Source organism: Perissodus microlepis, chromosome 3 (genome assembly GCF_051167445.1).
Source record: "Perissodus microlepis isolate ML-2025 ecotype Zambia chromosome 3, ASM5116744v1, whole genome shotgun sequence".
NCBI classification, from domain to species: Eukaryota; Metazoa; Chordata; class Actinopteri; order Cichliformes; family Cichlidae; genus Perissodus; species Perissodus microlepis.
Window position 1 is genome coordinate 13231748 of NC_140463.1, and position 21487 is coordinate 13253234.

General features: G+C 39.7%; 1 protein-coding gene across 1 annotated transcript; it reads right to left on the reverse strand.

Annotated features, from left to right (window-relative positions):
* On the reverse strand, window positions 1-20224 carry cfi (complement factor I). Its single transcript, XM_084923112.1, has 17 exons — window positions 19963-20224; window positions 15786-15982; window positions 15054-15207; window positions 11702-11765; window positions 11452-11608; window positions 11110-11306; window positions 10154-10255; window positions 9946-10062; window positions 9225-9260; window positions 9114-9134; window positions 8407-8555; window positions 7624-7727; window positions 7257-7361; window positions 6615-6790; window positions 3411-3512; window positions 3191-3339; window positions 1-272 (listed from the first exon to the last, which is right to left on the reverse strand). The coding sequence occupies exons 1-17, from the start codon at window positions 20020-20022 to the stop codon at window positions 204-206; spliced, it is 1959 nt and encodes a 652-aa protein (XP_084779238.1). The 5' UTR covers window positions 20023-20224; the 3' UTR covers window positions 1-203.
* Between the last annotated feature and the right edge of the window lie 1263 nt (window positions 20225-21487).

Sequence of the window (21487 nt, forward strand, 5' to 3'; positions counted from 1 at the left end):
GATTAAGTCTCATTAGTATGTTTACAAGCAAATTTTATTGGTGTTTTACTGGATAGAACGTAGTATTTTAATACCAATACAAACAGTAGGTCCAAGCAGTAACATCAAACAGTGAATTTTACCATCTTTCACTGAGCAGTTTTAACCAAAATAAAATGGCACACCTATATTGAAATGTGGCCACATGCTGTGGGTTTTCCATATTATGAGTTGAATTTGGTGACTGCAGACCAACCTATGTGAAGCCTAATCCACTCGAAGTAATGCGCGACCTGTCAGACAGAGACACACAATGTTACTGTTTCTAATAATCCTAAAATGTGAAATAAGTACTATACAAGTCATGCAAAATATACCACAATACATAACAGTCACTAAATCAACAATAACTATACATGAAAAAATAAAAGAAAACAAAAAAACATGATGAGAGGAAGGCCTATTGAAAACTATTATCATTAGTAACTATTTATAATGCTCTAAAAATAAAACAAACTGTCAAAACTATTTGGCTTTATACAAAGCATTTGTATCTAATTAAAGAAACAAACCATTAAAAAATAGTAAAACAAAAGGTCATGGAAAATTGAAATAGTCAAAAGCTACAGTTCTTCAAGCGTCTAAGTGAGGATCTAAAAATGAGTCAAACCCATTGACTCCAGTTTTAAAAAGTCAAATTTTACAGCAGAAATAAACATGTTTACAGCCAATTACAAAAATTACACTTCAGGCTTATTTGACCACAAAAACAAAACCCTGATGTTTCTAAGACTCCAATTTGTTCATGTAAATGTAGGGACCTCTTTACACAAAGGTTAATTATGGAGTTACACAGGGTACATTTTCACTGCTATAGAGATGACACCCAGCTCTATCTGTCCATGAAGCCAGATAACACACACCAGTTAGTTAAACTACAGAAATGTCTTAACCCTTAGATGCACACGTGGGGTCAAAAATGACCCCATGGGTTGTTTTTCTTCAAAATCTTTCAAATTAAAAGTTGTAATATATTCATATTCCAGGTATTCCTCATAAAATATGTTTGTAACATGAGGCCATTTGCATTTTTATTTATTTTTTCATTAATTTTTTAAAAAAATGCAGTTTTTGTATCACTACCCCACTCTTCCACAAGTGGGGTCAAAAATGACCCCAAGCAGTTCCTATGGAATCTTCTATGAAACTTTCATTCTTAGCAACTCTGACTGACCCACTTACACTTCTGATGGATCAAGAATTAATTTTTTACACAGTAACATACATGATTTATAGTCAGGGCTGCACATAAGTGGTCCGCAAGTGTGCATTCGCTGTCAAAATAAAAGTATTCCCAGAAATTCAGAGAATACACACTTCTTTTGCGGTGGAGGAACACCTAAGTAATTGCTTATGGAGCTTGCTTCTTCGACATCTTTAAGAGTTCTGAACAAATCTCTGTCCTCCTCCAGAACATCTAATGTACACAAACGAGCGTTCCAACTTCTTATCTGGTATGCGTCTTTTATTTTGACAGCAAATGCGCACCTGAGGACCATTTATGTGCAGCCCTGTTTATAGTTTGCTGTGCATTTCAAACATTGTCCTTTCTGATTTTTTTTTTAAATACCTAAAGTAACATGGCTGCTATGAGGCCAGCTAGGATCCCTGTTGACCTTGCCCTACAAATGATCCAGGACAGATGGGATGAAGAGCCCATCGGAGGCACTGACTCAGAATCTGACATCTCAGATATAGAGGACCCAGACTATTGTCCCCCCCCACTGAACAAGGCCAGTCAGATACAGAGGAGTCCTCTGATGTGTCCTCTGAAGAGGAAATGGATATTGAGTCTAACAGAATGAGCCCCTCTTACTGCTCTAGCCACAATATTCTGAATTAGTCGGCCAGGGCTTGCACCTGGGTTTAGTACTGTCTCCCCAATAAATGGATGGAAGATGTTCATGTCTGATAATTTAATAGAAGAGGTGCTGACATGCACAAACATGGAGGCATGAAGAGTAGCCACAGACAGGGGAAAAGAGTGGAAAAATGTAATCAAACATAAGCTCCTGGCCTTCATTTGATTGACCATTCTTGCAGGAAGTGAGAAGAACTGGGATGTACCAGTCAGTGTGTTTTTTGGGAGTCCTCTGCATAACCCATTGTAAAAGGCCACTATGTCAATTCAAAGATTTAAAGATATTCGCTGTTTCTTGCACTTTGATGACAAGTGGACCAGAGCCTACCGACTGAAAACAAACCACATGGCAGCTTTCTGCTACATATGGGACCTGTTCCTGGTCAACTGCAGGCAGAAATTCATCCTCAGTGATTGTGTTACAGTGGATGAACAACTTGTGCCTTTCAGAGGGAAGACCCAGCTTCTGCAGTATATGCCGAGCAAGCATACAAAAGTGATACAAGTGATACAAAAACTGCAATTTCTTAAAATTAATGAAAAAATAAATAAAAATGCAAAGGGCCTCATGTCACAAACATGTTTTATGAGGAATACCTCAAATATGAAAATATAACAACTCTTCGTTTTAAAGATTTTGAAGAATAACAACCGAGTTTATAGCAATATGCATTGTTTCTATTTGGGTCATTTTTGACCCCACTCGTGGAAGAGTGTAGGTATTGGTAGGTTGTGCATCCAAGGGTTAAAGACATAAAATTTGGAAAGACCTCTAATTTTATGCTTCTAAATTCAGATAAAAGAATTCACATACGGTAAATGTTTGGACCCAGAACTTCCATTTCGGTTCGATATTCTGTATTATTTCATCTTCTGGGTATAGCATTTTATTTACTATGCTGTTAGTTCCCTGCTTACTTTTGTATTTCTATTCTGTCCTTCCTGTCTTGTCTCTGTTATTGTTATTTTGTCTCTGAGTGAAATTCTTATGTTTTAGTCCAGGTCTCAGTGTTAGTCATTTCCTGTCAAATTTCTCAAGTCCTGTGTGCCTTGTGTTCCTCTATCTGATTAGTCAGTTATTGATTTCAGCCTTGTCTCCACTTGTTGCCTGTTCCCTCATCATCCCGTGAATTTATATATTGTGTCAGTCTTTATTGTGTTCTGACTCAAGTCCAAATCCGGGTTGTCACACAGCTGATCCCTGACACTTGCAGCATATGTACACAGTATATACCCCTTTGTAATAAATTTCTCCTTTGTATAGTATAGTATTGTCTTTGTGTACTGTACCTGTGTATAAACTCCAGGGAATCCTGGCTGTCCACACCTCTCACCCCAGCTGACGAGGCCCCACAGGTAGGAAACTCCTAACTCATCCACACAAACCAGAGGACCTCCACTGTCGCCCTGACAGGAGTCCACGCTGCCCTCCACATCACCTACAAATAAACACATTTCCATCTGTACTATATCCAGGTTGCAGTAGTCCGGCTGTGTATAGATCACTCACCTGCACACATCATGCCTGGTTTGAAGCGGTTCCCATAGAATCTGCCACAATCGTCGATCAGAGAAACGTTGGCCCAGAGCAACACTGAAGCTGACCTCCCCTCTGGACACAACGACAGGAATATTTAATCTTTGCTCATTAATCAAACCAGCTGATGGGAAAACATAACTTCACAAAGTACATATGAAGTAAATGTAAACATTTTAAAATACAAAGTAGATGGAGATATAGATCAATACTGTTGCATTCTTGTCTGATAAAAGTCTTCTTTGTCCTGTTTTTCACTTCATGATGTTCCAGATATATTCAGCTTGTGTAAGATCTGGACTGTCAGCAGGCCAATTTAGCACCTCCACTGTTTTACAATGAAGTCATGCTGTTGTAATAGCTAGAGGGTTCTGCTTAGCACTGTTTTGGTTAATTGTGCATTTTTCCTGAAAAAGATGGAACCTGAATGAGAGAGCATGTTGCTCTAAAGCATATATATACCTACATACCTTTCAGCATTAATGGTGTCTGTTTCTTCACGGGATCGTTGGGCTAACCTGTGTCAGTGAAGGTCCGGCTTGCTTAGTGATTTCTTTGTATTTCCTACTGCTTCTATCTAACGTCTATCTCCTCTCCTCCCTGCTTGTTATCCTGCTTTGTGGACCCTGAGTGGATGTGAACGAGTGAGCTTTTAATGGATTGGACTTGGAGTACTTGTGAGTCACAGACTTTTTACCAGTTTTAGTCCTGCAATTGAGTCCTGCAGCTAACAAACCTTTACATTAGGCACTAATGCACCTCCATATCGTCAGAGATGCAGTCTTAATGCATTCTCAATCATCCAGGGAAGTAAATCTCCAAAAAGTTGATTCTGTTCATCTGGACGTAGCGTTTTGTGGGAGAAACGTTTCGTCACTCATCCAAGTGACTTCTTCAGTCTCAGCTGACTGCAGGTTTCCCCAAATCTTATAAACAGTACATTTACATCCCCACAGACACAGCGGCCAGGGAAGCAGAAGAACAGCACATCAAGAAGGCCCTGAGTAAATGTGGTTATCCCAGCTGGACTTTTGTCAAAGCTGGAAAGACACCTAAAGAAAGCTCCAGCCGATCCAGGAGAGAAGGACAACCGCTGCCTAAGCGAAAACCTGTAGTGATCCCATATGTGTCAGGAGTATCGGAGCAGTTGAGACGCATTTTTTCTAAACACCAGGTCTCTGTGGCTTTTAAACCCCAAAACACGCTGCGCCAAAAACTGGTCCACCCCAAGGATCGGGTCCCCCGACACAAACAGAGTAACATGGTGTACGCTGTTAAGTGCCAGGAGGATTGCCAGGATTTATACATCGTGGAAACCAAACAACCTCTGGCGAAGCAGATGGCACAACACAGAAGAGCTACCTCATCAGGTCAGGACTCTGCAGTCTATTCACACCTACAGGCCAGTAGACAATCTTTCAAGGATGAGGATGTACACATCCTGGACAGGGCGGAACGCTGGTTTGAGCGCGGAGTCAAGGAGGCCATTTACGTGAAAAGGGAAAGACCATCTCTGAATCGAGGAGGGGGCCTAAGGGTGCATCTTTCACCATCTTACAGCCATTCCCCAACTCTCTGTGAATGGTACTCATGGCCATTGATCAGTGGGTTTTGGTCAGTGGTTGTTGATCAATGGTCATGAGAATTTGCATAGTTAAGATTAAGGAACTGACCTCCCAGCCCATTGTTCCTTCAGTGGGCTGGTTTCAGTCATTATGCAAATGTACTGTTTATAAGATTTGGGGAAACCTGCAGTCAGCTGAGACTGAAGAAGTCACTTGGATGAGTGACGAAACGTTTCTCCCACAAAACGCTACGTCCAGATGAACAGAATCAGCTTTTTGGAAAAGTCAGAGATGCAGGTTTTTGACCTGAGGACTGCCAACAAATGAGATGTTCCCTCTCTGTTTTTAGTCCAGAGGATTTTTTCGCAGAACAATTATGTGGGATTCTATGTATTGATGAAAATAGTTTTTTAGTTTTTTTTTTTAATTTTTGGCTTAAGAGAAGTAAAATACTCAATGGGAGTCATTAAACCTAAACCTCATTAAACCTTTCATATTATACAGTTATAGTACAATATGAAAATGGACATACAATCTAAAAAAATAGGAAACAAATAATTAATTGCTTAATTACAATTAAGCAAAACAAATACGTCTCAACCCTAACTTGATGAAAATCCAAGTATGAATTTAAAAGTCGACAAATTATAAAGTGACAAAAAATATGATCCCCTTTCTCCAAAAGTTGATTCTGTTCATCTGGATGATTCATCTCTGAATCGAGGAGGAGGCCTAAGGGTACATCTTTCACCATCCTTTCAATGCTGTGATTGCAGCCATACTGTCAAGGCTGCCGAGGCGAGCCGTGTGGTGTTGGAGGGAGAAAGGACCCAAAATGCAGGCAGTAGACTGATGATACTAGTGACGTTTATTTACAAGGAGTGGAGTGACAGAACAGACAGTGAGGTATGATGAATGACTGGAAAAACCTAGACTGGGAAAACTAAATGACAAACCTGAGATCATAAGAAATGGGATGCGGGGCAGAGCGCCACAGACTGAGGAACAGGACACCGTGGAACACAGACGAACCGGCAACAGGCAGGAGAACACACAGGGCTTAAATACACACAACAGTAATCAGGGGATGAGAGACAGGAGGGCAACACACCTGGGAGAAATCAGGGCTGACGGGACAGGGGAAACGTTAACTGAACACACTCACATGAGACCGGGACCTTCAGAATAAAAACAGGAAACTCAGACTCAGGACCATGACACATTCCCCAACTCTCTGTGAATGGTACTCATGGACATTGATCAGTGGTTGTTCATCAATGGTCATGAGAATTTGCATAGTTAAGATTAAGGAACTGACCTCCCAGCCCATTGTTCCTTCACTGGGCTGGTTTCAGTCATTATGCAAATGTACTGTTTATAAGATTTGGGGAAACCTGCAGTCAGCTGAGACTGAAGAAGTCACTTGGATGAGTGACGAAACGTTTCTTCCACAAAACGCTACGTCCAGATGAACAGAATCAACTTCCGGAGATTTACTTACCTGGATGATTGAGAATGCATCAAGAAGATGATCCCCTTTCATTTTTAACCTGGATTGAACAACATTACTGTTCTTCTTGCAACAGGAAAATATGATTTTTTTTTTCCATACCTGCAGTTCGTCCCCACCCAGAGATACTGCAGGTGTGGTTGGGCTGGAAGAGGTGTGTGGACCAGGGAACACAGACTGCGCTTATTGCTGGATTGTCCACCAAACATTTCTCTGTGAATGGAAGCTTCTGGAGTTTTACCAGAGCGATGTCGTTTTCATATGTGTTGGCAACATAACTGTGAGACATTCAAAAAAAATTGTTCTTATTTGATTACACATATTTGATTATAAAGTAACCATATTTAGCTTTTTCTTATTTCTGTGATATATCTGCTGTCCCAGTGATGGATGTTCATATGTAAATACAAGTAATCTCAGCGAGTCATGAGCTCAGACTTCAGACCTCTCTCAACATTCAGTTTCACTCAGCTTTCTTCTGTCATTGGATCTTTATGATATCATTTACCCACAATGGGAATCCCAAATACAGTCATCTCAGGTGCAGAAGCCTACCTACCCACCGAATAAGGGGGAAGTTGCCTGACAGAGGATGAATTGAGTGTCCTAACTAAGGCCCAGTATAAGAAAAATTGGTATTTCTAACTGTGGATCATTCAAAACTGCTTTATTAGAATGAAAAAAGAAAAAGATGTACCTGTAAATGAATAGAGTACATTTATGTATAGATAGTGTTGTTCATACTTTGGGTGGATAATGATGTCCTCAACAGGAACAATATCAGTTGTGTCTTGAGCTCGAGATTTTTTCCAGAGGGAAAACTTCACTCTGAAGGCACGGGGGTTGGGTCTGTAAACAGCAAGGGAGAAAAATATGGTTATTGCTGACTTCCAAGGCACAGCATGACTTTTAACTGCACTGACCAGAGCATTGGCTAAATTTTTCTGGAAATTGTATCAAATTTACACTACTTTTGAAAGTGAAGGTACCAGGAGAGAAAAACCCTAATATGTGAGGACTTTCAAAGCAATGCCTGGTCTTAAAAAAGTGTTTTAAAACCTTCAATGTGTTGATGTTAGGAAGGGGGAGTGGTGTGATTGATTTGTCCGACCTGACACAGTGAGCTGCAGTGATGACCCAGCAGCCTCCGATATAAGCTCCTCCACAGTCAATCCTCTTGTTTTCCTCCAGAGCAACCTGCCACTGGATTTGGGTCTACACACCAACAGGAAGATATGTGGCAGGTTATTCATGTGTTGCTTGTTACTTATGATGACAGTTATCATTCAGTTGTGCCAAATGGGGTGTGGCATTTTCGTGCTGAAATAAGCAAGACCTTCTATGAAAACAATGTCATCACAGAAACAGACATGGCATTATCCTCTTTCTTGAGAGGAACAGTAATGGAATTCTTCATTATGTTCCCAATGGTTTCAAATTTACTCCGTGTGATGATACTCAGCTGGGATTTGAATTTGTGGACGTCTGCTAGAGTAACAGAACTATCAAGAGAGAAACTGGGGTTTCTTTTCTTTTCTTTTAGTCTATGTGACTTGTTGTTTGGTTAGTTTTAGCCACCAAAGTGATTTGGTTAGGTTTGGGAGTATATCGTGTTTTGATTTAAATTTGTATGTCTAAGAAAGGTAGGCATGCCATGACATAGCATTTTGGATTTAACCAACAGGGCTATTATACACTATCATACACTAGGCAAGAGGTCTAGGGCTTCAAACAGGTGGAGCATCTGAGGATCTACAGGACCTTAAAAATCCCTTTGGGTATTTAGCATCAGAGGGAGATCATTATGCTACATTGTAAGAATGACAAAACAAAACCACATAGTAGCAGCAGGAACGGTAACTGTACTCAAAAAGTTATGTTGATTCCAGCTCACCGGCTTTGCTGGTACTCCCCCAACTACCCTCTTGACTCTTCCATGGGTACTCTTTCCTCGTTGCACCACTTCCTCATCATCCACTGTGGTAGCATTTGGAATGCCACAGAACAGCTTGGCCTCCAGGTTTTTTCTGTTGGCCTTCGTTTCTGGACAAAGTTAACAACACACAAAGCTATAACGCAGAGTTTTGTTGAAATTCATACCCTGGGGACTAGATATCCCTGTATATAAGATGATCTTGTACCCTCAGGACTGATTTAAAGAACATATGCAAATTGAAATGAGGGTTACAATAGGTCAGAGGTTCCTAAACTGTTTTTGCTAGGCCCCCCTTTGTTTTAAAATGGCTCTGCCACCCCCCCCCCCCAGGGGGCGGGCCCCACATTTTGGGAACCTCTGCAATAGGTAGACTTCCTACTGTTCTAATCATATAGTATGTGAGGGGGTTACACACTAATACTAGTGACTAATTCTGGATTGCAGTTGGCAGTCCAGTGTATCCCAACTGGATTAGATTAAGCTTTGGAATCCATGCAAACTTCTGAGGTTCTCTTATACCAATGATTAAAGGTCTCCTAAACTGTAGCTAGAAGAAAACTGTTGTCAAAAATGTCATTGTCTACTATAGCATCAAGATTATCTAATCATTGTATATAAAATAAGATGTGCCACCACCTCTGATAAGTCACTTTTAATCTACATACCATTCATTGGAGAGATGTACTCTGAAATACAGGAAGAAAAAATAATTACTATCATCATCAATAATTAAAACAGTGAAATATTCAAACAGCTGCTGTGAGGATTTCATTTACCTGAATTTTTGGGCAGACCTTTCTGTGAAAGTGATTCTACAGAAAACAGAAACATATTGCTATAAGGACTCGGGTGCATGGAAAAAAAAACTGATGGTTGTGGACTTTCAGCTATGAAAGTCATTCACCAGAAGTTAGCGTTTTTTTTAACTGTGACAACTATTTGTATTGTGGTTATATGAAGCAAACCACATGACACTATCAGTGTGAACAGGTGTTAAATCTAATCTTTCTAATCTAATCTTTTACGTTTAAGTAAAAGATTAGATGACACAGTTAAATTTAGTTTAACGTAATATAAATTTAGCAAAAATGTATATTACGGTAATCATAAGGAGCTTTCAGATTACAGGAGCATTTTCGCAACTTGTATTCCAGACTTACACTGTGTCACAACATAAACTTTTGAGTTACCTAAGTTAGATGAATACTGTTGACATATTCAAGAAAGGTCCACGTTAAACTTGGCTGTGTAAGTAGCAGTAAGTTATAGTTGGAATTTCTGCTGGTATAGTGTTCTTGGACTAATTTTGCTCCAAGATGTAACTAGCCTTTATGTAATTGCCAAAGTCTGGGTAGATCAGGAACCCAAGTGAAACCAGTTTTACAAGTGGAAGAAACTAAATTGCAAAAACAAAACAAAAAAAAACAAAACAACTTTCTAAAAGCAAACATCTGTTTTTCTAAAACTGTGTGGAAGTAAAGATATGTTGTGCCTTACTTGACTTAAATTTGTTTGATTCATCCTCGCCATCCAGGCAGTCGATCTTGCCATCAACGAGTGCTTCTTTATGAATACACACTCCCGTTTTACAGTGGAAAGCATTTTTTCTGCACTCTGATAAATACAATGATTCACATTGTAAAACTTGGGGCACAAAGCTAAGGTAAGATAATTTCTGATTGTGTTTGTGTGTGTGTAGTTTTACTTTTGCAGCACATCTCATCACTTTGGTCACCACAATCATCAATTCCGTTACACGTCTGGTATTGATCCACACGCTTTCCATTTGCACAGGTGAAGGGACGGTCTAAAACAGATAGAAGAGTCAAACTTCTTTTAGAGTAGAGGAGAAAATATTCGATTCTGTTGAAGAAAATTATTTATTAATGAACACTGAGCATCACTGTCTCTAAATTTTCAAATTCAGGGAGTCATATGAGCCTGATGATGATAAAAATGTTCATGTTGGGTTTCAGAAGCTGAAAGATGGGTTGACAGTTTAAATTGTGAATACAGAAATGTTTATTTAGCGACTCAAAGTTTTTGAGAAAGCTCAAATAAATGTCTAAGATCCAAATTTATACCCAACAAGAAGTCCCTGCTGAGTGCAGTTGCACTTGCAGAGGACTAATGACATTTAAGGTGAGTTTTTTTTATATCAGTTAATTAGTTTATTCTAGAAGTTCCACTGAATTTTCTAACAATCCATTCATCTTCTGCTACTTGTCTAGGTCCAGGTTGCAAGGGCATAGTCTATACATAGACACCCAAACGTCCCTCTTCCCAGGCACCTTTTCGAGCTATTCTGGTGGGGGACACTGAAAGGTTTCCAAGAGAGGTGTTATATCTGCAAAATGTGTTAGGTCAGCTCTGTGGTCTCCTTATATTTGGACCAGTCCGAAGCACCTAACACCGAAGGCAGGCAGAAGGCATAACGGTCTGATAAACTTTTACTTTTAGACATTAATTCATACACATTCTCTTAATAGTGTTGATTTGGAACAATTTTAAGTTATTTCTAAATGCATTTATGATAAGTACAAGTACCTTAAGAGCACCCTGAAAACCTTCTTACAGTTCAAATTTACCAATTACAAATTTGTAGGAGTACATTGTTTTCTAACCACAGACAAGAATAGAGTAGAATTACCACATACTGACCTGTTGGTGCTGTTGATTCCTGGTAACAGGTTGCAGTAGCAACTAACGATCCTTTTGTAACCTCCACTTTGTCGTAGATAACACACTCAGCTAAGGACGTTTCATAACCTTGGCAGTAGACACTAACACATCTGTGTGGAAGCTGTGTGGAAGCTGTCAAGGTGTTGTACTCCACTGTGTCTTTGGATGCTGCACCCCTGTACACACAATGTTAGAAGAGTCTGACTCTAATACTGCGGTTATTTGCTGAATTAAATTTTTATTGACTAGCAGATGATAAACATGTATATTTATCCTATATGTTCATGCTTTATTATTCGTAATTTGTGTAATTTCTCTCACAGTGGTTTCTTCTGTTCCTTGCAAGCCACATTAGCAGCAGCCATGTTCCACATCTTCTTACACACCAGTAATTCCTCCCCACCATTGCTGTCAGGAACAAACAACTTGACTAATCCGGTTTCCTCATCTATTGAAGTTCTGAACTTTGGACCATTTACTGTTGTGAGAAAAAGAGGTTAAAGTAACATAAACAATTTGTAGGAATCTCAGAAAGAATCACAAAGCTTTGAATGCATCAGAAAGAGCGAACCATCACAGTCATCCCCAAAGTGGGACATGTGGGATTTCCTGGTCCGGCATGAGAGCGCCATCACCTGGAAAAGAGATTAAATAGAAATTTAAAAATAGTGGCACCTAAATGTGCAATATAATCTAATGTTCTGTAAACTTGTAACATACAGAAGATCAACTGTGTCTTGGTTAGGTCAGGATTAATTTTGATTTTTAGCTAGGAAATCTTAGGAAATCTTAAAAACAAAATGCATGTCTGTGAAGGTTCTCAGTCATCCAGGTCATTGTAGTCTAAAGAGCTTGGAAAGAAAAGTGTCTGGACTTCTTAGAGTTTCTTGAAGACGTTTCACTGCTCATACGAGAAGCTTCTTCAGTTCTAAGAGTAATTGGTGAAGAGCATAGCTGGACTGGCCATCGGGCATACCAGGCATTTGCCCGGTATGCCTGATGGTGGTTTTTCGTTTTTTTTCCGTAACGGTATAAACACTAAAAGGTGGTGGATTGGCCAGATGAAGGGAGATGTGTAAAAATAACTCAGTTGTTTGGTGGTGGCTATTGCGGAGCTTCCACAGATTCAGTAACATTAGCAAGTGGTGGAGGCCAGCAGATGCAACACGCTGGCAGGTGGATGACAGAAAGGCAGGAGGAGCAGAGACCTGAGGCGGTGAACTGAACTTCAGGTAAGAAGTTATGACCTGCAGTCTATCTGGGTCAGATATGAACCAAGTTTAAGTGTAGTTTATTTTCGTTATGCTGACTTTTTACAGTCAGTTACAATAACTCGTACTGCGTACTAGCTAGCATGACGGAGTTTCTATACAGCTGGGCGGGTGCTATGATGTTATTGATGTTGAACTTGTTTTATCTTATTTTATTTGTAAGGTTAATTATTAGAGTTTCCAACCGTCCCGTAAAAAACGGAATCGTCTCGTATTGAGGTGAAAAGGAACAGTTTGTCCCGGACTTCAGCTACAATGAAAAAGGCACAAAGCTGGAGTTATTCTGTGTCTTTGCTGCACAGCTGCCTCTTCTTCTCTCATTCTCTCCCCTTCCTCCCCTGTTTCTACATCAATCATGAAACTGATCAATGATCAGCTGATCGGCTTTTCTCTCTTGTTTGTTTATCTCCCACTTTGCGCCAGAAAGCCGGCGGATGTCGCGCTAAACAACAGCAGCACGTTTAAGCTTGATCAGCTGTTGTTAGAATTTATTTAATATTAATTTGGTAGTATCAGCTGATGTTTGCTGGAGCCACAGCTGTAAAGCTGCTGGTCATGATGTCGGTTTGGATATGTGGTGAGAGGGAAACATGAGGATGAAACCAGGAGATGTCCTTACTGAATCATCAGAGCTGAACAGGTGATGGAGAAACAGGTTTACCTTTTAGGTGACATGAATGAGTTGAAGGGAAGTTATGAACTGTTTCTGAGAGACAAATAACACCAGGATCCTTTTCTAAGTAGCTGACAGCTGGTAACTGTGCAGGGGCGGGTCTAGCAAAGTTTTGCCAGGGGGGCCATGTAGGGCATTAACAGGGAAAGGGGGGCACAAAGAAATACTTTTCTTTGTTATGTCATTAAAAAACTTTGAATAAATAATTATCTGAATCTTACAACAAACATTTTCATCTGATGTAAAATGTATAGAAATCCATTATTGTACATGGTAATTTTTTGAGGGTCCCAACACAATTTCTTCAGAAGTAGCTAAGTACTGTATATGATGCCAGTATTTTCCCACATTTTCTAGATTCTGTACCAGTACTGTGTGTAAAATGCCATCAAAAAGTCAGTTAACTTTTATTCTTTCTCACCTGTCTTTCTGTCTCCTTTCACTTTTTAAAGGTTGCCATGTTAGAAAAAATATTTTGCCCTTCCATGCTGTTTATTGATGTGGCAAATGAATGGTTTATGAAAATATATCTAAATCTGTCATCAGTAATCAGTAATGATCATGTCTCACCTCTAGTGTTCTCTGTCTTAATTTCAGGTTTTCACCATGTGTTGTAGACAGTTCAGGAGGTTAACTCGACCAAGCAGTCTACTTTCAGGTACTGTTTAGAATACCAGCATAGGGAGGATGGTGTAGGTTTAAGTTTATTAGATTGATACATATACACCAACAAGATAGTGTACATCACTGTGACAACACCGTTTGTTTTCATTCAAAGGCTTTATGGTTTTTCATATAATACCTGGTGGGCCGGTCTCTAGTCAAAATGCCCGGGCCGATTTTTTGTTCCAGTCCAGCCCTGGTGAAGAGCCACAGATTTTAAGCCCTATGGGTGTGTCCCCACGACGGTCATGGATCCCCTATTGATCCTCTGTCTAATCACATGAGCCAAGGTGTGAAAACGGGTGTGGGTCACAATCAGCCAGGGTTTTGGGTGAACCCATTGTGAAACTTGGCCCCACCCTATCATGTGATTTCCTGAGGTCAGATGGCCCAGGATGTGAGTGGGTGTTAAGGCGTCTGGGAAAGGACCTCAAAACTGGATTATAGATGGCAGACAGTTGGTGTCGTAAACCACCGCCTCTGTTCAAAGATGGTCGCTCACAGTGGACATAGATGGCTTCTTTCACTCCTCTTTCAAACCATCTGTCCTCTCTGTCCAAAATGTGAACATTAGCATCTCCGAAAGAGTGTCCTTTGTCCTTTATATGCAGATGGACTGCTGAGTCTTGCCCCGTGGAGGTGGCTCTTCTATGTTGTGCCATGTATTTAAGAAGTGGCTGTTTGGTCTCTCCGATGTAGAGGTCTGGGCATTCCTCGCTGTATGCCATACAGTACATTGTTAAGTTTGTGTTTAGGAGTTTTGTCTTTGGGATGAACCAGTTTTTGTCTCACTGCATGTACACTATATTGCCAAGTATCCACTCACCCATCCAAATCATGGAATTCAGGTGGCCACCAGTGTATAAAATTAAGCACCTAGGTATGCAGACTGCTTCTACAAAACATTTGTGAAAGATTGGTCACCTGATGATCCACAGTCACCTGTTAGTGGTATTATAACAAAGTGGAAGAGAGCAACTCGAAATGCTGGGTCCTGTAAAATCACAAAGCTGGGTCAGTGGATGCATAGTGTGCAAATTCTCTGCTGATTCATTAGCTACAGACCTCCAACCATCATTTGGCCTTCAGACCAGCTCAGGAACATGGAGAGCTTCATCGAATGGGTTTCCATTACCGGTATGGTTTACTGGTATGCACAGATTCCTGACCTCAACCTGATAGAAGACCTTAGGGATGATTTTGAGTGGGGACTAACAACTAGGCCTCCTTGTCTAATATCAGTGCCCGCTAGTTTAGTTCCTGACTGGTTCCTGACTGAAGATATAGCAGTCATACCTAGGACTATAATGAGTTACCTGGCAGTAGGATCGGTAGTTCCTGTTGTCATGGCCACAAACTGGGTTCACATTCTCAACGGGGCACAGATAAGGAGGTTTACATGTGCACTTTCCTTCAACGCAACGCTCCCATGGAGGGCAAAAAGCCACATCACATGATGCACGAGTCTTCCTAATAAATGTAGACCAACAGATCAGGCAGACTGCAAATCACACAATAATCATGCAAAAATATGATTACTGTGTGATTTGCAGTCACACAATAATCATATTTTGAATGGAATAACAGAATAACCTTTTGTGTTTCCTTCATGTCACTTTTATCAGGAAGAAATAAATAATCTCACAATCTCCAGGGCTGAAAAATTAACATTAACATTTAAAATAAAAAAAGAAGTGTTTCCTTTCCACCAAATAGCTTGTCCTAGGATAAGTAGCTACAGTAAAACCAAGTGCCCCATCTGCAATCACTGGAAAAAATTTAATTCCACTTTAAGTCCACTTTAAGCTCCAAAAGGGAGTCAGCCCATGTTAAAATGTTCAACTTTTACAGGAGGAATAAATATGTTTTCAGCCTACAGCACAAATCTTCTACAGCACAGCTGTTTAAATTGGATTATTACTTTGTCTTTATCTGCTTATGGTCACTTTTGCCTTAAAAAATCAAGAGAGGAAAGCACTGCAGGTGACAGCAAAAGATAACTCCAACCAAGGTGAAATTAAATCACTTAAGCACACAAGTCCACATACCAACATTGAAATGATTCCAGATACTCATTGCTCTCAGGTGTCTCTGGGGTTTTGGTAGTAGCCAGTAGGGTGGGAAATGGGGTTGGTAAGTTTGGTATCTGGATTTTCTGATCCGTCTGCTCAGTCTGCTCGATCTGCTCAGTCACATGGGGCTGATCATCTACGTGTGCTCGGTTACTTTTGTCTGATGGTTTTACCTGGAAAAGCAAAAAACCCATAGTATAGTTACACTGTGGTAGTATCTATCCAAAGCAACACTGGGTGATAAAAAACTTCAATTGTCACGGTTCTGGGTCGTTTCGACCCAGCATTTTGAATTTCTTATGTTTTGGTTTATTTTTGCATTATGGATTATTTTCTTATTCTCTGGTGCTTTGATCATGATTATAAATATGTCATATTTTTGGTGAGGGATTAGTTTTTCGGTGGTGTCTCATGTTTAGTATAGTTTGAGTTCCCAGGTGTGTTCCCGTCCTGTCTCTCATCCCTTGATTACTGCCGTGTGTATATAAGCCCTGTGTTTCCTTTGTTCTCTGTCGCGTCGTTAACGTCTACTTACCCTCACGTTATCTGTGTGTTCCGCTTGCCCGCTTAGTTTATTTTTGTATCCTCAGTTTAGTTTCTATTCCGTTTCTCCAGCAATAAAGCTGTGTATTTTGAGTTCACGTCTGCCTCCGTGTCCTGCATTTTGGGTCCTATCTCCCTGCCTGCCCGCACACAGTCATGACAACAGTACTGAATATAATGAAGATTTTAACATTAGCTTAGTTTAATCGTCACAATATTTATATTACTTACTCTATTCATTTTTTATTTAGTACAAATTGTTGTTTCCAAAGTGTGGTGTTGTAGTTTGTTGTACCCTGGTGGGCTATGAAGGCGGTGCAGGTGGGACAAGAAGTTATTTAAATTAAAAAAATTAGTTACATATTAAAATATGTGGCTGAATATAACATTTTACAAAAAAAACCTTACCGTGTTTACAAGTGGTGAATGTGTCCCCTTCTGGATGCAGAGCATACGTATATACAGTAGTCAAACTCATCCCACTACAGCCACTGCTGTTATATTGCCGACTGGGTCTTTTGACCCAGTGTTTTGAATTTTAGTTTATTTTTATGCTATGGTTTATGTTTAAGTTCATTAGGTTATCTAAGTTCATTTGTTTATTAGATTTCCCTTGTATTTTCAACTCCTGTGTTAAATTTTCCTTGTCCTTTATGTGTTTTATGTCTGCATGTCTTTTGCTGTCAAATTCATGTTGTCATGTCTGCGTTTCATTATGTTTCCTGTTTTATTTTGAAGTGGTCCTGTGTTCCTATGTTCATTGTGTTTAGTTTTACACTCCCCTGTGACATCGTTATGTTCATGTGTGTCAGCTGTTTCCCCATGTGTTTCCACTTCCCTCATTATCCTCCTGTGTGTATTTAGTCTGTGTTTTCTCATTCAGTCTTTGTCAGGTTGTCTGCTATGTTCACGTCATGGTTTGTTTTTTTTTCCTTTCCATGTCTCAATGCCAGGTCCCATGTTCAAGGTTTTTTTCATGCTTTAATCTTAGTTCACCTAGTTTAGGTTATTGTTTAGTTTCGCCTTTTCCTTTTGTTTTGTACTTCTTTGCCAGCCTTAATAAACAGCTCGTTTTTTGTTAATCCATGTCACATTTCACATTCTGTTTTGTTCTGCATTTCAGTCCCTTTTTAGAATCAGTCTGCCTCAGCCAGACTGTGACAACTACATGAAACTCACAAAACTTCTTTTTCTAAAAGTACGTGTTTCAATGAGTGGTGAACGGCTGTGAAGTTAAAACTCTTTGGAATCAGGTGATTATTTTTTGTAGACCCTGTATTTTACCTTTATGACCTTTATAATGGTCCAATTTTTCCAAGCTTGGAAATATCACTGAAAAGCTGGGTCTCCTCCCAGTCTAATCCAGTCAAACTACCCTACCCTCAAAAGTGTAGACACACTGGTGCCCCCCCAACTGGTTTGCTGGTCTTAAACTTGTGATGGTTCTATTGGTATTTAATACTGGTTAGTCATCAACATTGTCCCTAAAGTTTTCTTGGCTACATCACTAAATAATGAAGAGTCAGTTTTTCAAAGATGGATTAAACTTTGTCTTTGGTCACAACCTTATTTCAGTGAGGGTCTTCATTTATTGTACTTTGGGTGTAAATGTAATGAATGTGTGGAAAACCTACTACAAATCCATTAATTCATCTATTATCTTGCACTTGTTCAAGCGAATCACACAGATTTGCAATCTGATGAACACACTGGAAGGCAGTTTGGGGGTTCAGTATCTTGCAAAAGGATACTTGGAGACTGGAGCAGGCAGGGATCGAACAACCAGCCTTGGTTAGTAGATGACCTGCTCTAACTCCAGAGAGACAGCCACCCAGTGAGGACTCCCTCTAGTTTTGTGCGCCTGGAAAACCTGCCAAGGGAGGGAGGCATCCCGATCAGATGCCTGACCACCTCAATGTCATGATGTAGAGATGCAGGTTGTACTCCTCATTCTTCGGGGTGGCTGTAGCTCAGGGAAAGACCAGGTCATTCACTAATTGGAAGGTTAGTGGTTCCCTGACTGCTCCAGCCTCATGTCTGCATGTTTAAGTGTTTTTTTTTTTACCCCACAATGACACAAAATTTGTAGCTAGATAACCCTGTCCACAAGCAGGCAACTGAAACCCTTTCCTGGGGCTCAGGCAGGACTGGGCAAAACCCCAAAAATAAAAATGGATCTCCAGAGGGGTTGGCAACTTGCAAAGATAGTCACTGGGGTTGAGTGAACTGTGGGGTGGGGCCAGCAGGTCTGTCCTGGAAAATAATTCTGGGGATAAGACTTTTTATGCTAATCTCAATGTTTTCTCCCGCACTACAACCCACAGTAACTAATCCATGCCCTTCTTTTGTGGACTATAACCCCCTTTATGTTGTTTGTTTAAACTGCTACTGGGTGACTGCCAATAAAAGTTCATTTGGTTTGGCCCCTTAAACACACACAACCTTTCCAAACCTGAAGTCTTATCCATATTTCTGAGGTCGTTTCACTGATAACAGTCAGTTTTTACTGGACCTGAAAGTAGAAATCAATAAAGATGGCAAACCTTTCGCTCTCCTGTTAATCACCAGTAGCTCCCTATGGCCTGTCTACCACTTAACCTTTTAATTTGATGAAAGCTTTGTGTAGACTTCACCAAGAACAGGATGGAAGCTGGATCAATTTAACAGTATGCAAACAGATTTTTTTGCTTAATGCTTAGTCTGGAACTGGATTTTAGTCAAAATTCATAGAAAAATGGTTTATTCATTTTTTTTATTCTTTGTTATTTTATTTCTTTATTTTATTTTATTTTATTTACAGTTTTTAAAGCTAAAGTAGCCTACTTATAATAGGATTTTAATTAATCCCACGTAAGACTCCATATGTTTAGAGCTGCTAGGTATAAAGTTCATTAAACTGTCTGTTTGGTATTAATGAAAATAATTGCTAAATTACAGAAGATATGCAATTTAGTTATTTTTGTCACATTTGACATTAAATCACTTTATTTATTTACATCTATTGAAAATACTAGCCTGTGACCTCTGTTATAAGGCTTAAACATGTTCTGCAGCTTTTTAAAGCAACACACGCAGCTGCATTGGTGAAAGTATGTTGCTTCAGGTGGGCAGAAGGTCAAAACAACAACTCGCTAACCAGGCTACCTGATCACTCCATGGTTTCAACCAAATTTGGGCACTTTTTGGGTCTAGAACATCAGGATTCTGTTGGTGATTAAGGTAAATAAATCATATATGGGCATATGGTTCATATCACTTGGTAGGCTTGCCTGTTGGATTCCTGCCGTAAGAGTCCGGGTTTTTCAAACTCAGTCACGCTGACTGATTACATTTGCCACAGTGAAGCCTCCAATTCCCCCAAAGCCCAACCTCAAATGCTATTTTTATAAATTTGCATTCAGATCTAAGTGATTTTACAAAACTGTTCAACAGTTTTTATAATAGCCCATTTAAAACAGAACTAAAAGTATAGCAACTGTAAATTCTGTAAATTTGCTAAATCTCAGTTACAGTTATTACACAACACAGGACTGAATACTGGCCTTATTAGCCATGTAGTGCAACTCTGATCAACAGATCAACAAAACTGATAAAAGAGAGGCTAACTCACCATTTCAAAGTGAATGAAGAGAAGAAGTAGCAAGGAAACAGAAACTCTGGCAGATCTCATCCTGGCAAATGTAACGATAACAATGAAACTGTAAAATTGCTCTCGTCTTTACAGTTTTGGTCCCTCAGAAATGTTTAAACAGGCAATTTTTAAGGCATAAATCTCTTGAAATAAGTTGCAGCTACAGAGAGTTATTCTCTCTGTTAGGGAGCAACGGGTCTCTTCTGCCCACTGATGTCGTCCCCAATCAATCATCAGCTTGTCTGTGTGGACACATAAGTACACAAAATGATTGATCCAGCTGATGATGAAGAGCAGGGGGGAGGGGTTGTTGAAGGGCATCTGGAGAGAACCCAGATTTTAGCGATCAAAACAAATATGTGTTTGGAGGGTGTTATAACTAAGTTACCAACTTACATGACGAGAAGTAAGAATTTCAGGAAGATGTTGCTTTTTTAATCTGGACAGATTAGGCTGTAACTTAACCTCGTGATGAACCAAACAACGATGTGCAGTAATGCCAATAAGGTTAAACAAGGACAAATTGAAATAATAGCAGAGATTTATTCAGAGATTTGTGGTGTGTGTTGTTTGGCAGACCGTTTACTGTCTTTTTACCATGACTGTGCCAAATTATTACAACAGTAGAATTAAACGTATGTTTTTCTTGGCATAGTTTAAGATAGATTAACAACACTCTGAATTTGGGTTGCTGTGAGAGGAGCTGTTAATGAAGCTGGTTTTTAAAGGATGTGTAGCAGAAATATAATGAAGCAAAATGTTTAAATTTTGAGATTTTTAAAAAATCTGAAAAAAGTGTGCTTCTATATGTATGTGATTTTTTTTCATGCCCACGTTCTCTGTCCATGCATTTGGATGGCAGCTTTAAAAACAAGCACAGGAGGATTGCCTATGCAGTCCTGTAAGCAGTAAGACTTTCTAGGATAATTTAAATCCGCGGTCCCCAACCCCCGGGCCTCGGACTGGTACTGGTCCGTTAGTCGTTTGGTACCGGGCCGCGAGAGTTGAGGCTCAGGTGTGAAATGTATAGTTTTCAGGGTTTTTATCGGTTTTCAGCGTCATTTTGTTATCGTTTTTATCGTTAACTCGGTTTTCCTGGGTCTTTTCACGTGTGTTATGAATAAATCTTCTGTTTTTCGGTACCGGTACTAGTTTTATTTTGTTGTATTTATCCGCGACACCTTAAAGGCTGGTCCATGAAAATAATGTCGGGCATAAACCGGTCCGTGGCGCAAAAACGGTTGGGGACCGCTGATTTAAATGAAGCAAAATTACATTCTAAAACCTATGCTAATAATTGTTTTTATCTTTTGTACTAAGTTTAGATATAATGAAATATGCCATGTAACTAGTGCACTCGTCCCACACATTTTCTTGTAGAAACACTGTTCAAATTTTGAAATGATTGGCTTGGCGGTGAGATACATGCTGCCATACACTTTGCATACATTTCATCAATAAATAAATACTTACTTACATACATACATAAGTACATGAATAAATA